Source organism: Camelus dromedarius, chromosome 11, assembly GCF_036321535.1.
Source record: "Camelus dromedarius isolate mCamDro1 chromosome 11, mCamDro1.pat, whole genome shotgun sequence".
In the NCBI taxonomy this organism is placed as follows: domain Eukaryota; kingdom Metazoa; phylum Chordata; class Mammalia; order Artiodactyla; family Camelidae; genus Camelus; species Camelus dromedarius.
This window is the reverse complement of record NC_087446.1, coordinates 54048525-54064674: the sequence shown is the minus strand read 5'-3', so window position 1 is coordinate 54064674 and position 16150 is coordinate 54048525. Positions and strand designations below refer to the sequence as shown.

Here is a 16150-nt window from a genome sequence, read left to right as displayed (position 1 = left end):
CAGTCTCATCCCCCACTATATCCTTCTACATATCTGTGGTCTAAAAGTCTCAGACTAATCATCACTCCCAAAATGTAACTTTCATTGTCTTGCCTTGGTTTGGAGTATTTCCTCAACCTGGAATTCTTCAACCCCTTCTTCTCAAACTTTAGCAGCAGCAAAGTTTACCTGAGATTTTGTTTAAAATACAGATCCTGAAGCCTACCACCAAAAATTTTTATTCAAAAGGTCTGGGAAGACACCCTAGAATCTGCATTTTCAACAAGTACCACCCCCTACCAAATGATTCAGTCCAGGTGATCAGGGCCTACACTTTGAGCAATATTGGTATTGTAGAAAGAAAGAAAGATCTGGGTTTCTTCCCAAATCTGTTATTTATTAATTATGTGACTTCAGAAAATTACTTAACTTTGCTCAGATTCCTTTTCCTCTCCTGTAGAACGGGGATGACAAAACACCAAACGTTGTGGTGTACATTAAAGAGAGTACGTTTTTATGACTGTTCCTCACGATCCTATTCAATGTTTTCCTACACGTTTTCTTCTTTATTCCTCTTGTTAGAATTAATTATGCTTTCCTTTTTGCTCATACAGCTGAATCGCTATTTAGCATTTATTTCGTTCTCTCTGACACAGTTAATTTATTAGTCTCCTAATCTGGCTTGTAAGTGCTTTGAAGGCAAGGACATTGTCTTTTTCATAATTGGTTAAGTACCTTCTATATGTCTTATACATATTAATACTAAGATATTAATATATTAAAAATAATAAGCAACACTATTGTAACACTAAAAAACTCCGTGAAGCGTTAATGAAAATTTGACAGTCATTCAGAGTTTTGAAAGTTTAGTCATATAGGGAACTAGATTAAGGTCTCATTAAGCAAGCCTCTCACGCCTATCCTATCTCTACTTACTAAGGATGAGATGAGAATGGAAAGTAACTGAGGCCAGGTTTGCTGAGTTAGGGTCAGTAATTATATCAATCTAATTCTTGTTAATTTTTCCAAGAAACAACATAATCAAACGATTACTAGCCATCCAAAATACTGGGAAAGGTTATGAGACCCAGAACCTCTACATAATGCTGAACAGAATTGATGACTACCAGGAAAAGGTGATGCAGATTTGGACAGAGAAGCAGAAGTCTCTAGAGCAGAAACGGAATCAGTGCCTGAGGAAAATGATGTACTTATTTAGCCAGGTAATCTGTTTTCTATTCCCTCTCCCCAAGTGTGTTGTAAGAATAGTGAAGGCGGTAAGCTTTGAAAATAACATTTACCCGGAGACACCATGTATATTAGTTTCCTAGCACTGCTGTTAACAAATTACAAACTTGATGGCTTAAAACAACATAAATGTATTCTCTTAAGTTCTGGAGGCCAGTTCGAGAAATCAAGGCAGGGTTGGTTCATTCTGGAGGTTCTGAGGGAGAAATTTGTTCCAAGTTTCTATTCTAGATTCTGGTGGCTGTAGACAATCCTTGGCACTCCTTGGCTTGTAGCTGCAGAACCCTGGTCTCTGCCTCTGATTTCCCAGTGTGTTTTATGCCTTCTCTCCTCTTATAAAGCCATGTATCATTGGATTTAGGACCCACCTGGTTAATCCAGGATGGATGATATCAGCTTGAGATTCTTACCTTAATTACACCTGTAAAGACTCTTTTTCCAAATAAGTTCAAAGTCACAGGTTCTGGGTGAACACATCTTTCAGACAGTTCACCATTCAACCCCTACACCGTGACTTCAGTGAAACTCCTAAATTGACAGCAGGAATACTGGCTGGACTCGTTAGATGAGAAAAGATTAGAAAAGGAGAGACTTCCAGAAATGCTCAACTCCTTCCTAGTCAACCCACATCTACCAGCCTCTAGATATGAAAGCTCTTGAAGTCACTGCTTTCCAGATGATTTCTGGTGATTACTTCTCTCCTCAAAACTATCAGAAAGCAAGTTTTAATATCATGCATTTACAAGAAAGGAGAGAGGAATTTAATTGCTTAATAGCACCAGGCACAGAAGATCATGCTAAATTCTGACATCTACTCATTATACCCCAGAGCTTTCTCTGACATAACCATCAGTACGCTTTTGAAAGTGATAATAACCTTCCAAAAGTTATAGAACTGAGATTAGAATTCTTTGCTCTGGGATTACATGCTCCTGTTACTTTCTTCAGCATGGAGTTTTTGAACATTCTTGGAGTTCCAGGAATATTTTATATATCCTTTACTTTCACTAATTATTTTATAAGATTAGTGTACTTGCTACTTTAAAAGTTAATTCTCATTATAGCCTTATCCAAATCAGACATAGCATGAATTTTCCAGAAGTTACATTTTAAATATTAAAGCTCTCTCATCCAAAAATATTATTTTTGATGGTTCTGGGTTTGGAAAATATGACCATCATAGATGGAGTAAAGAAAGATGAACTGGCATTGTCATGAGCTATCTAACAGGAATCACAGTGTCTAGGGCATTTCAGAGGACTATAAGGATCCAGGGTCAGGGAAGTGAGAATCTAGATGATGAGGTGGGTATCAAGGCATAATGAAGGGAGAGGAAAAAGCAAAAGGAAGAAGAGTGTAGAAATGAATAAATACCTTAAACTGAATTAGAGTGCTGGTCATGAGGTTGGTTCTGCTACCAGACTGTCTGGGTTCAAATCAGCTTCACCACATACTAGCTGAGAGACCCTGGGCAAGCCACTTACATTTTCTGAGCTTTAGATCCCCATATGTAAGACAAGGATAATAATAGCATCCACCTCGTAAAGTTGTAATCTGACAGTCAATGTTATCTATCATTACATTTGCATAGTGCCTCACAATTTATGAAGTTCTTCCAAATATATTATCTTATACAACTCTCATAACAACCCTATATTATTATCTTGTTTTAGAAATGAGAAGAGAGAGGTTCAGATAAAATTAACTAACACAGAGTCACACAATTAAGAAATGAGAGGACTAGAACTAGAACTTAATGTGGGACCAGGGTGTTTATATATCTTGGCTGCCAACTCTGAAATTGTGTGTTGGAGGTGGGTAGAGGTTGAAGAGTGGTTGGAGGAAGGGAAAATGGGTGTGGTGAAAGAGGATTTGTAAATCCGTGGAAAAGGAAGTGTCATAGTTCAGCTGGGGCCAACTCAGAAGACCTTCCTAAAGACTCTGGTCCTTTCTATCGATGGTTTCCCTTTTTCTGTTTTATTTATTTTTAGCTCCAAGAGATTTATAAGTTGAATCTCAGTCAACCTATCCCTTTGATCATCGACAAAAAGCAAATACATGCCTCTACCAAATTTGTTCAACGGACATTCCTAGAGCTACAAAAAGAAGAGGACAGAAAGTATGACATTTTCAAGAAATTTAGGTATGTGGTAGGAAAGACTCACATTAAACTTTCTTTGGATAATATGTGGGACCTAATGCTTTTTTTTCTGCTCAAGAGCTTCCCCTACTCCACAGTTATAATTGGTGCAGTGGAGAGTCTAAGGGAACATTGATTTTCTTAGCTAATTTAGCAAGAGGCTCATTTCTACTTAAATATTTAACATCTAATTTTGAGTTCTCTTAAAAAAATTGAAGTTAATTCTTCATTACTAAGAAATATATTACTTTAATACACAATGAATAATTTTATAAGTTTATAATCACAAAGCAAGAAGCATTACTTTTTTTTTTTTTAAGCAGGTAGGAGCTTTGGGAACGAAGGGGGAAAGATTGTTGCTGGGGAAAAAAAATAGCCTGGATATGGAGTGGATGCTCCATGAAGCTAAGAAGGTAGTTTTAAAATGGATTAGTAGGTGAAATCATGGAAATGCAACTTTCAGGGGGAAAAAAGCGATTTCAGCAAATTCTGCTGTTTTGAACCATCTCTCAGTCAAAGTGGGCATAGCTAATGCTCCTCAGTGCCAGGGAGGGCTATATAGGACAGGGTGGTGGTGAAGAGAAGTGGGGAGAATAGGAATCATATATTTTGATTGGCCATGGAGCTCAGAAGAATTTGACGCTTCCAAGTAGCGCTCTCCGATTCTCTAGACAAGAAGACCAAATAGAAGCCATCTGGAATGCTGATCTATCCACTTCAAGCTACCCAATAACAGAGAAGACACCAATGTATTCATTCTGGGCCCAGCTGGGTGGGTTCCCAGATATTCCGATGCTGCTCCAGTTAGATGTTCAGTCTACCTTCAGAAGATCTCTTGCATGCCTTCAGTCGAAGTAAGTTAATTTGGTAATTGGGTCTTTGGTCATATACCTTTTGTTTCCCTGACTTGACTTTCTCTTACAGCACCAGGGAGTTATCAAAAGGTTCTTGATGTGAGGTCAGATTCACACCAGTCATAACACAGTACAGGTAAATTCAGCATTAGTCTTTTAGTGTTTCTCTTCATAGGCCTGCAGATGTCACTACTGGAATAATATAAACAAACAAACAAAAAAGCAGTATGGTCCCATGAAACCTAACCTAACACTAAATAGGTCCACTTTGAATTCCACCCTTAGGGGTTTATTATTGGAAGTACAGAAAGTCTGTAGTGGAATGCTTTTGTCCACTTCATGATTCAGTAACATGACCTTAAATGCAGTTGTCATATCTAGGCCCAATTTGAAGTAAGTTAAATGCTTATATCCCAGGATACAATGAAGAGACTTGAAGAGAACAGGTAAGGTGGTTATGTGGTTCCACATTTCCAAATTCTGTTAAACCAGATTTTCACTTAATCCATTGGAAATCACTCCAGTGGAAGTGAAGAGTTTTGGAGTCTGCATTACCTTTATCAGGATAGAGTTTAATTTAATGCTTAAACATTTAGTTTAATGTTCTGAACTAAGAATTTAGAAAATAAACTTTTGCAACCTGAAAGAGTTCATGGGAGTAGTCTGATTTATTAGGGTGAAATCCAATACTTGGGGTAAGAAGAAATAGTGTTAATGCACAGATTTGTTTAGGTGGTAGACAGTATGAAATAAGACACTTAAAATTCTATAATAAAATAAAATAATAGCTAAATATTATCATATAACATATGCAATATAAAATCATATACCATGAACACAAGTGTTCATGGGAAAAAAGCAACCAAACCAAATGTAGCCATTTAGTTGAATAAGCATGACTCCTAAGTTATAGTTTATAATCAGAAAGCAACTCTCTTTTTGTCTCCCATTTTCCCTTATATTTCTTGGAGTGACTAATTAACTTAGGTTATTTGGAGGGACAGCATTCTAATTTAATGACTATAGTGCTTGGGACAAGATGTATAAATTTTTCTTTGAATATTTCCCTTATCTCCGTTCCATAGCTATCCTCAACTATTAGATCTCCTCCTGACCTAACTATTCACTGCTTACTCATGCTAAATCCTGCAAACTTAGTGAGACACTTACTTCTAGTTTACTGTTTAGATAGAAGGACTCAGAATCAAGGATCTTTTTTTTTTTTTGCTTGTTTTCTCATTTTTTTAGGTATTATATATATATTGAATCTCTTTAGGGCACAGTTCTGAATTTTGATAAATGCATAGTTATGGCAACCTTTAATTTATTTGCAATCCCTATAGTTTTCCTTTTCCAGAATGTCATATAAATGAAAGTATATAGTATGTTACTTTTCAAAATTTATTTATGTATTTATTTATGTACTGAAGTATATATTGTATTTACAATGTTGTATTAGTTTCAGGTATACAGCAAAGTGATTCAGTAATATATATGTGTATATATATGTATATCCTTTTTCAGAATCTTTCCTTTATAGGTTATTACATTCCAAGACATTGAATATAGTTCCCTGTTCTATACAGTAGGTCCTTGTTGTTTATCTATTTTGTATATAGTAATGTGTATCTGCTAATCCCAAACCCCTAATTTATCCCTCCCCCCTCCCATTTCCCTTTTGATCTCCGCCCATCTATGTAATCTTTTGAATCTGGCTTTTTCCACTTGGCATAATTTACACAAGATTCATCCATGTTGTTGTGTGTATCAGTAATTCACTTCTTTTTACTTACTGACTAGTATTATTCCATTGTATAGCTGTACCATATTTGTTTATCCATTCACTAGGTCAAGGACATCTGAGTTGTTTCCAGTTTTTGGCAATTACGAATAAAACTGCTATAAAAATTCATATACAGGCTTTAGGGTGAAGTTTTCACTTATCTTAGAAAACTACCCAGGAGTGGGATTGCTGGGTTGTATGAGAAGTTATGTTTAACTTTATAAGTAATGGTTAAGCTATTTTCCAAAGTGATTATATATCCCTTTACATTTATTCAGTGGGGTGAATTTTTACCCCCTGCCTCCAGATGAAAACCTAGAAGGTTCCAGAACATTGCTGGTAACTTTTCAGCAATATAAGTTTGTCTGGTCAGTAATTAAAATATCTAGAACCATGTATAATAAAGCTTTAATTTTGTTTTAAAGTTCTCCTTTCTTCCAGCTTAGACTATTGCAAGTTACAATCAAGCGAGGAGGACATGAACAGCTTCTTTTCTCTTTTATGGCCTAGTGCTTTTTGTTCCTACTGTTCTAGCTTGCTAGTATTGAACCTCTTACAGATTAGAGCTCTGAAAAGGGAAGACAGGGGAAGGGAGGAGCGGGAAGGGGAAAATGGAAGTTCTTATCGATTATTACTGTTGCATTTTCTAACATCATTGCTTCCTAGATGTGACACATTTTTAAAGCTTACTCTTTCACTGGGGTACTTTGTGAGTTCCTTGGAGATCGTCACACTGGAGACATTCTGCACATTTCTATTCCAATTGCTTATTTGCATTTGTGATACCTCAGACTCCTCTCTGCTGAGATGTGTTTGCATACTTGGGCAGCCCTCCTGGACTGAATTCATAACAGCCCTATGCCATCTCTCTTGGGTATATGTATATGTGTGGCCCTCATCTAAATCTGTAGGAAACACTTAAACCTCGGTCCAGATAAATTCTGAGGCTGAAGGCTCTTTCCAATGCAATAGACCTTCTTCTTTGCTTCTGCCATTAGAGCAGCTAGCCAGTCACCTGCCTTTGGGTTGTGTTTTTTTTTTCTTTCCCTCTCGGGTATGGAATCAGGCCCCTGTCTATTGGGCCTCCAAAATGGAGGCTCGTGGTAAATTCCAGGAGTAGATGAAGGGTAGAGGCACTCCTAAAATATTCTCCTCTATGACCATTTCATACCCTCAGAGTGAGTTAGAAGACTGAGTCAATTACTTAGTAAATCCTAGTCTAGCACTTCTCTTTGGAATTTGGTATCCATTGTTAAACTTGCCAGATTTAGCAAATAAAAATATAGGACGTCCAGTTAAATTTTAATTTCAGATAAACAGCATGTGATTTAGTATAAGTATGGCCCATGTAATTTTATACTAACAAATTATTCACTGTTTATCTGAAGTTCAAATTTAACTAGGCACCCCTGTATTTAATCTGGCAACACTCCTATTGCGTTTGCCAAAACTTCCGCTTTGACATGTTGTTACACATAAAATATGTATTAGAAGTTTCTAACTTGCAGTTAGATGACTGAGAAATTTCAGAGTAGGAGATGCTGAGAAGAGTGAAAAAGTTTAAGACATTATAGGAAATAGAAGAAGGATTTTTGCTATTTTTCAATAAAAATATTTCAAAGACATCTTAAATTAGTAATAATAGGCACTATATGATCTGCTACTATTTACTATCCTCCTCTTGTTTTTCCTCCCTAAAGTCTCTTCAAGGTCTTTCTCCCCCAAAAGAGGACTGTATTTATTTTACTCTGTGGCAGTTAAAGTGGAAACCAAGAGACTTTCCCCCTGGTTTTGGTTATTTCTACCATCCTTTGGGTCTCATTTTAAATAACCACTCTTGCTGAGCTGTCTTCTCTGACACCTATGTTCTCCCATAGCATCTTGTAATTAACACTATCCTAGCCCTTATAATTTTATTTTGTATTGTAATTGCCTTATTATATGGTTCCCCTGATTTTAGACAATATCTTTTAGGGAGATGAGCTGTCCATTGCATTCAACTGCCACTATTTTTGCTCTACCTGCTTTCCTTTCAAAAATATTTACTGACTACTTACTATATGCCAGGTATTATAACTAGGCCCTGTAATACAATACAGGGAAGGGTTCAAGAGGCCATGGATGTCAGGCAGAAGGAACAATATGTGCAAAGATCCAAGGCCAATAATATATTTCTTCTTTTGCTTTATCTCCTAAATTAAAAAAAAATAAGATATTTGATTTTGTTTCATTAAATAATCAAACAAAAACCTCCCTGATCCCCAGTTCTCTTTCTTCCCATTTCCAACAGGAGTGACTAGAACTAAAGTTTCTCTTCTTGCCTTGATGTGTTATGTGATGCTTGGTGCTATTGTCGTCTTTGGCAACCCTGAGGTGATACCCACAGGACAAAAAGACAATACACCAAGAATCACAGAGGAGGAAAATAAGTAATACCCTATCCTTGATGACAGGTTGCTAGAACAACCCTGAGTACACCTGGCTTTTTGTTTGATGAGCAATAGAAGACTTTATAGTTTCAACCATCCTTGGTCACAGATTCTGTTGCTTGCAGCCCAAAATATTACTGACTTATTCAGTTTGTACTTTTTCCCCTCAGAAAAGCTTTTCCTAATCTTTCCTATTGCCCTTATGTGCCATTTCTCCAAACTCCCTATCTTAAGCTTATTACTCTTACTATCCTAAGCTTATTACTCTATCATTGTATTTACCACATGTATTATAATGATCTGTTTATGCCTGTTTCTTTGTATCCTCAGAGGTCTGACAATTTGCTATTAGAGATATTCAAAAAAGTGCAATGCTGAATGAATGAATAAATCTATATTTCTGTCTCCAAAGAGGTAATAATCAAAGCAGGGGTGAGGAAATATAGAGGAATTACAAAAGACAACAACTATCAAAAGGGAAGTTTTAAAGAACTGGACTCTGTTAGGGCAGAGGAAGCTTTGGAAGTTGTAGGCTATGTGGTGCAATTTTTATTGCGGGAAGCACTACTACCTGTTAAGTAAAAGTAATAAGAGTAGCATTTCACAATTGTGTGGTGCTTTTCACAAACAGTGAAAATTTAGACTTCACAGCCATCCTGATGAGGTAAATAGAGCAAGCATTTTAGAGAACAGAAAGCTGGGGCAGAACCAGGATTTCAAATAAGTTCTATATGCTATACTAAAGACACCTGAAATTTACCTTAAGCTAAATGGCTTAAATATTTCTCTCTCACTGAGTTAAAGACCACCTGATGTGAAAATTCTTACTTATAAAACAGTAGAGAAAGGTTAGAGTCACTCAGAATGATTGGCTCTGCTGATTCTCTGTCATTCACCCTACGTCTCTGTCACTCTCTGTGTGTCATACATAAGCACACAAGTATACATGCCTTTCTGTCTTTCACTATTCAAACCTTTGTTTAAAATATGAGTAGAGAAAGCTGGCATATAGTGTGATATGTCATAATTCTTTATTTTTTCTAAGGCATTGTCCTAGCAGGGGGTTTGAACACTTGAAATTAAGTAAATTGTTCAGATGTTTGCCTTGGCTTGTTAGAGCATTTTCCTTAAAGGCGGGCAAACTATGTAGGACACAAATCAGAAATCAGAAAGTTGGCTAGTAAATATAGAATCAGGGCAGAAGAGGCTACTTATATCAATATCAATGGTTGTGACACAACATTATCTTGTGGCTTCATCTGTGCTGTAAGAAAGTACCTGACAAGCAACCTGGACAGCTATGCTGGCAACACAGCATGCTGCTTCTCCAGAGACTCCTCTGTGACCCTGCTCTTTCCGATTTTGGTCCTGGGAGATATTCTGCTTTGTTTAGGTGACCTTTATAAATATGGATTACATTTTAATTATACCAGTTTAACTTTGTGATTTCTGGAGGCACTCATTTTTCCTATGAATCATCTATATTCCCACTAATGTGGTTAAGAGCAATTTTAGTAAGATTAATTTTCTTGTCTTGTTTCCAGGTTTAAGAAGATTCCCAGGTGACTGTAGAATTAAAAAAGCAAGTAGAAAGTAAATTTCAACGTTTCAACAAAATGTTTATTTTGCACTCTTTCATGTATATCCATTGTTTGGCCTATACTATGTTTTTATATTCTGCCTGTAGTTCTTCAGGTTAAACATCTTCATTTCCAGACTACTACCATGATCACTCAAGAAAGAATATCTTCTTTTCTAACTTACTCAAAACACAAAGCTTCAACAAACACTGAGGTAGGCTGTCACAATAGGGACATAATATGGCCCCTGATATGACGGCAAAGTGGCACAGTCCATCCCCGCAACCCAAACCCAAAGATGCCTCAGAAATAAGAAATGATTGGGTATATAAAAAAAGAAAATAAAACTAGCAGAAACCCTTGGAGGGTCAGGAGGTGGTTATGATTTGATAAAGAAGGAAAACAGTAGCCCTGGACAGAGGAGAGCCACGATCCCAATGTGGAGAGTAGATTTGGGAAGAAATTCTGAGTTGAGGTCTTTTCTATCTACCACATTGCCCAGAATAGATCACTGCCTTTCCCATTAGCCCTGCTGCAATACCAGAAAGCAGGCTCATAGGGGAATATTATTGGGACGTAGGGTGAAAAATGGTAAATGCTGGCTCAACCAATAAGCAACTAAGGGTTTCTGCCCACCTTTTCCCATAGGCTTTCTTTTCGCTCAGAGGGTTAGACAAATACATTCTTAGAAAAGAACAAAGCCTAGGGTGTAGAGAGGTTTGCCAAAGGGCAAAGCCCTCTGACGAGAGAAACACACATAGAGATATTCAAAGTTGGATCCTCCCATTCACCAGGAGTGGTACAAGCTAAAGCCTAGGTTTTGACTCCTCCCACCCCTTTCTCCTTCCATTACCCACCAAGTTAACTGATACCCATGAAGGAAAATTACCTCACAGGGAAAAATAACTAGACAGTTATAAAGATAGTAAACTGAATAACCTATTATAGATGACAAGAATTAATAGAATGCAAGCCAAATAGATGTCCTCAAAAAGGATATTGATGATGAAGCTGAAACAATTATGAAGAACCAAGTAGGATGACTAAATATTCAAAACACAATTGAAATAATCTCAATAATTATATAAACAGAAAAATGACATAAAACAGAAAAACAGTAATAGCAGGTCAAGAAAAACTTCTAGAAGACATTGAGAAGGAAAAGAGATGAAAAAACATAAAAATTAATAAATATGAAAGCCAGACATAGAAAAGACAACATTTATATAATAGGAGTCTTAATAGGAGAGAAAAAAGTAAATGGAGGGAAGATGATATACGAAGAAAACAACTGAGAACTTCCAAAGAGAGATTGATATTGGAAGGGTGTATAGGGGGATAAGTAGGGTTGATATTGAAAAAAAATGAATACTTAGTGATATTTTAATGAAATTTAAGAACTCCAAATGCAAAGAAAAAGTTCTAAGAAAAGCAGCTCACCCACAAAGAAAATGAATCAGAATGATGTCAGATTTCTCAGGAGCAACACTAGAAGCAGGAAAACAATACAGAAATATTTTTTAAATATTGAAAACATATATGTTGACTCTAATATTTATATTCAGCTAAGCTATTATTTCAATGTAAGGGTGCAAAAAAATATATTCTGTGACCATCAGGTCTCAGCAGATTATTGTTAAGATCCTCTTTGAAGGAACCTATCAAACAAAAATTTCAGGAAATGCTATAAAATACAAGATAGTAAGAATGAGAAAATAACTTTGTAAAGCTTGTTGTCTAAAAAAATTTCTATGTATATACACATATACACATCCATCTACAGACACACCAGATATAACAAAAGTAGGGGACAGGGTACAACATCCAGAGGTAGGTAAGAGTGTGTACGTTAAAGTATCTGTCCCAAGAAAAGACAGAATTCTCAGATTTAATTTAAAAACAAGATCAAGCAATATAATGTCTACAAGAGACACACTTAAAAGGAGGACAGGATAAGTTAAAACAAAGAGATGGAAAAAGGCAAATATGAACCTCCCCAAAAGCCAAGAAGACATCTAATATTAGACAAAAACAGAATTCAAGGCAAAAAGAATCATTAGGGGCAAAGGGAGACAATAGATCAAGAATATATCATATAGAGATAATATAATACATCTATAAAGACTCCACACAGAACTACTAGAGCTAATAAAAGACTTCAGCAGTGGGGATGCAGTGTGGTGCAGCCATTGTGGAAAACAGTATGGAGATTCCTCAAAAGACTTAAAATAGACTTACCATATGATCCTTACCATATGATCCCACTCCTGGGCATATATCCAGAGGGAAACTTAATTCAAAAAGACACGTGCACCCCAATGTTCATAGCAGCACTTTTTACAATAGCTAAGACATGGGGACAACCTAAATGTCCATTGACAGATGACTGGATAAGGCAGCAATGGTATATTTATACAATGGAATACTACTCAGCCATAAAAAAGAATAAAATAATGCCATTTGCAGCAACATAGATGGCCCTGGAGAATGTCATTCTAAGTGAAGTAAGCCAGGAGAAAGAAAAATACCATATGATTTCACTCATATGTGGAATCTAAAAAAAAAAAGGCCAATTAACTTACATATAAAACAGAAACAGACTCACAGACATAGAAAACAAACTTATGGTTACCAGGGGGGAAGAAGGTGGGAAGGGATAAATTGGGAGTTCAAGATTTGCAGATACTGACTGGTATATATAAAATAGATAACAAGTTTATACTGTATAGCACAGGGAACTATATTCGATATCTTGTAGTAGCTTATGGTGAAAAAGAATATGAAAATGAATATATGTATATTAATGTATGAGTGAAGCAATGTGCTGAACACCAGAAATTGACACAACATTGTAAATTAACTATACTTCAGTAAAGAAAAAGAAAAGAAAAAAATACATCTACATTGTTAACAAAGATGCTTATAACAACATAACCTCAAAATATGTAAAGCAGTAACTGAACCCTGGCTCTTTCCTGATAATACTGCCTCACTTGCAGCTTCCTCAAATGATGTCTATTTAAACTTTCACATCTTCCTTATCACTTGGCCTGGAAATGAAGTGCAGATTCTCCTCACCCTTCAATGCTACTTCCAGATCATTCTCCCCTACTCTCTAGTAAGACTCAACTTTAAATCTCCTGTCATTAGACTGTATACCACTCATTGTCCTCTTTGTTGCAGTCATTTACCTCCTCCTTGCTCACTGTCACTCTTTAACCAGTACTTCTGTCATAATTCCTAACAATTTCAATATTCATATACCTCTTTCCAACACCTGGCCTCACAATGTTTTGATCTGTTCTCCTTCGGTGATCTAATCTTCTATCCATTAGTCATACCTTTGACCTTGTTGCTACAAAAAAGGAAAAAAAAAAAAACAAAAACCCTACAATTGTGCCATAATCTGTTTCAAATAATTCATTCCCCAAATATCACCTCTTTACAGCTCACTCCTAGTACCCCAACTCCAACAAATCCTTTTGATCTCCACAGGGACCTTTCCTTCAGTGATTCTACCACCTTCTTACTGTGTCTCACCCCTTCATGTCCTCACTTCCTTTGTAAGCCAGCTAGAATTCCAAGGTCAATAATCAGAGAATTCCAAGGTCAGTTTCTTACATATGCTCTCAACTCGAACTCACTTGTTTTTCTCTTTTTCAGATATACTCCTTGGCTGACCACAGCCCAGCTTAAATCCAATTTTACCTGCCTACCGCACAGCTGAACCCTAGAAGCTGAATATGGCTTCAGGAAAACATTCAAACTTGCTGACTTACTTTAAATAATCATTAACCTCAAGCAGCCCATAATGCTGCCTGTAAAATATACTATTTCCCTAATTTATTCACTCTGACTTTCCTGACAAAATTCTGTATTTTCTCCTGTCCCCTCAAATTTCTGAGATCTTCTCTTCCATCTTCTCTCCTGGCTGATGAACTAGCTCCCTACTGCACTGAGAAAATGGAAGCAATCATTACTAACTCCACATACTTCTAGCACCACATCTCCTTAATTATCTGAATTTGTACTTATATATAATGCTTTCTCTCTTGTTACCTGTGGATGAACTATATGACTCATATTTAATGCCAGCTTCTCTACTTGATCACTAGATCTCTTCTATTCGAGGACACTGGTTCAGTAATTCTCCCATTTCTCTCTATACCATCAACTTTTTCCTCTCTAATATGATGTTATTTTTCTCAATTTAATAAATATACAAACAACTCTCTTAGATCCACCTCCTCCTCCAGTTACTGCCCCATCTCTCTCTTTCCTTTCATAGCACAGCTCCTTTTAATTTTTAATTTTGTAACTCACTGTCTCAAATTTCTCTCTTCTCCTGAACCCACTCTAATCAGGTCTTTGCCCCAGTCACATCATCAAACTTGCTCCCAGCGAGGTCACCAACAACCACCAGATTGTTAAATCCAAAGGTCAATTTGCAGTCCTCCTCTTACTTGGCCTGTCAGCAACATTTGAAACTGCTTATCACTCTTCTTTGTTTGAAGCCATTTTTTCACACGGTTCTAGGATATCATGCCTTCCTATTTTTCTGGCCACTTCGACATCTTTTTGCTTGTTGCTCCTTATCTCCCTGACCTCAATGTTGGGGTGGTTCAGAGTTTACTCCTTGGACTTCTTTTCCTGTCTACACTCCCCTGATGGTCTCAGTCTTAGGACTTTAAATACCATTTATGTGCTGATGACTCCAAATCTATATCTCAGCTTTTACTTTGCTTCTGAACTTTGCCCCTGAGTTCTAGTCCTGTATATCCAACTATATACTTGATCTCTCCACTTGGCTGAGTTCCTGATAGTCTGCACCAAACCTACTCCTTATGTTTTGTTCTCGATACTTTTTGTCTTGAATTTGTACTTTGAATAGATCTTTGAATATACCCATTTCGTTTCTGGGTTTGTTTGTTTATTTGGTGTTTCTGTTTGTATTAGCCTAAAATATCTAGTTATATAAATCTCTTTACTTTCAACTTGTCTATATTCTTTCATTTTAAGTGTGTCTCTTATAAATAACATATTGCTAGAACTTAATTTTTAAATCCAATCTGAGCTCCAACCTGAGTTTTTGCCTTCTCATTGTTGGATTCAATTGATTAACATTTATTGTAATTTCAGTTATATTAGAAGTTACTTTTGCCACCTTTTTATACAGATGAATAAGATGGACAACTCTCTAATGAGCTAATCAGCAAAGAAGAAGATGTAAATAATCAAATCACATAATGAAATTAAGGGAACTAGCTATAGATATAACAGATAGAAAAGAATACTATGGTCAGTTATAGCCTAGTACACTAAATAAGTAAAGTAGATGATTTGGGGAGAATTTAAAATGCTAAAACTGTCAAAAGAAATTAAAAATATGAACAGACCAAATACCTATAAATAAACTGAAAAGTAATTAAATACCTTATCCCTAGAAAAAAGCCTTAGGCTTATATGATTTTACAGTGAGTTTTACCAAGTCTTCAAGGAACAAAGAATCCTTCTATCAATTAAATTGTTCCAAAAAATAGGAAAAGAGGGAAAAATTATTTCCAAAATCAAACTGACAGTGTAAGAAAAGAGAATCATAATCCATATTACTAATGAAGATAGATTTAAAAAAATAGATGCAAATAAATATTATACAGCTAAATTCAACAGTCAAGATGTTCTCCAAGGAATAGAAGAATGGCTTAAGATGAGAAAACTATCAATGTTATTGACCATATCTATGGATTAAAGGAGAAAAATCACATGAACATCCCCCAACTACAGAATAAAGTATTTAATAAAGTTAAACATTTAAAATTTCTGCAGTAAAACAGAAATATTATTTTTTTATACTAGCAATAACAAACCAGAAATGGCAAGCTGCTATTCACAATAGCACCAAAAGTTATAAAGTATTTAACAATTAATCTACAAATATGGCACAATACCTTTATCCTGAAAAATTTGAATCCCTAATAAAGGACATAAAAGAAGATCTGAAAAAGTAGATAAGCTACGTTCTTGGATAAGACAAATCAGCTTAGTAAAGAAGTCAACTCTTTCCAAACTGATCTATTAGTTCAAATCTTATTTTAAAATTTTAGCTGGAACTTTTTAGAAACTTGACAAACTCACTC

General features: G+C 35.9%; 1 protein-coding gene across 1 annotated transcript in view; it reads left to right on the top strand.

Annotated features, from left to right (window-relative positions):
- Positions 1-13740, top strand: part of FAM186A (family with sequence similarity 186 member A) — a 61380-nt gene extending 47640 nt beyond the window's left edge. The window contains exons 6-9 of the mRNA XM_031463625.2: positions 1010-1202; positions 3219-3370; positions 4039-4221; positions 13677-13740. Of these exons, the coding sequence (XP_031319485.2) occupies positions 1010-1202; positions 3219-3370; positions 4039-4221; positions 13677-13740 (592 nt within the window). The remainder of the gene's footprint in view (positions 1-1009; positions 1203-3218; positions 3371-4038; positions 4222-13676) is intronic.
- The last annotated feature ends 2410 nt before the right edge of the window (positions 13741-16150 follow it).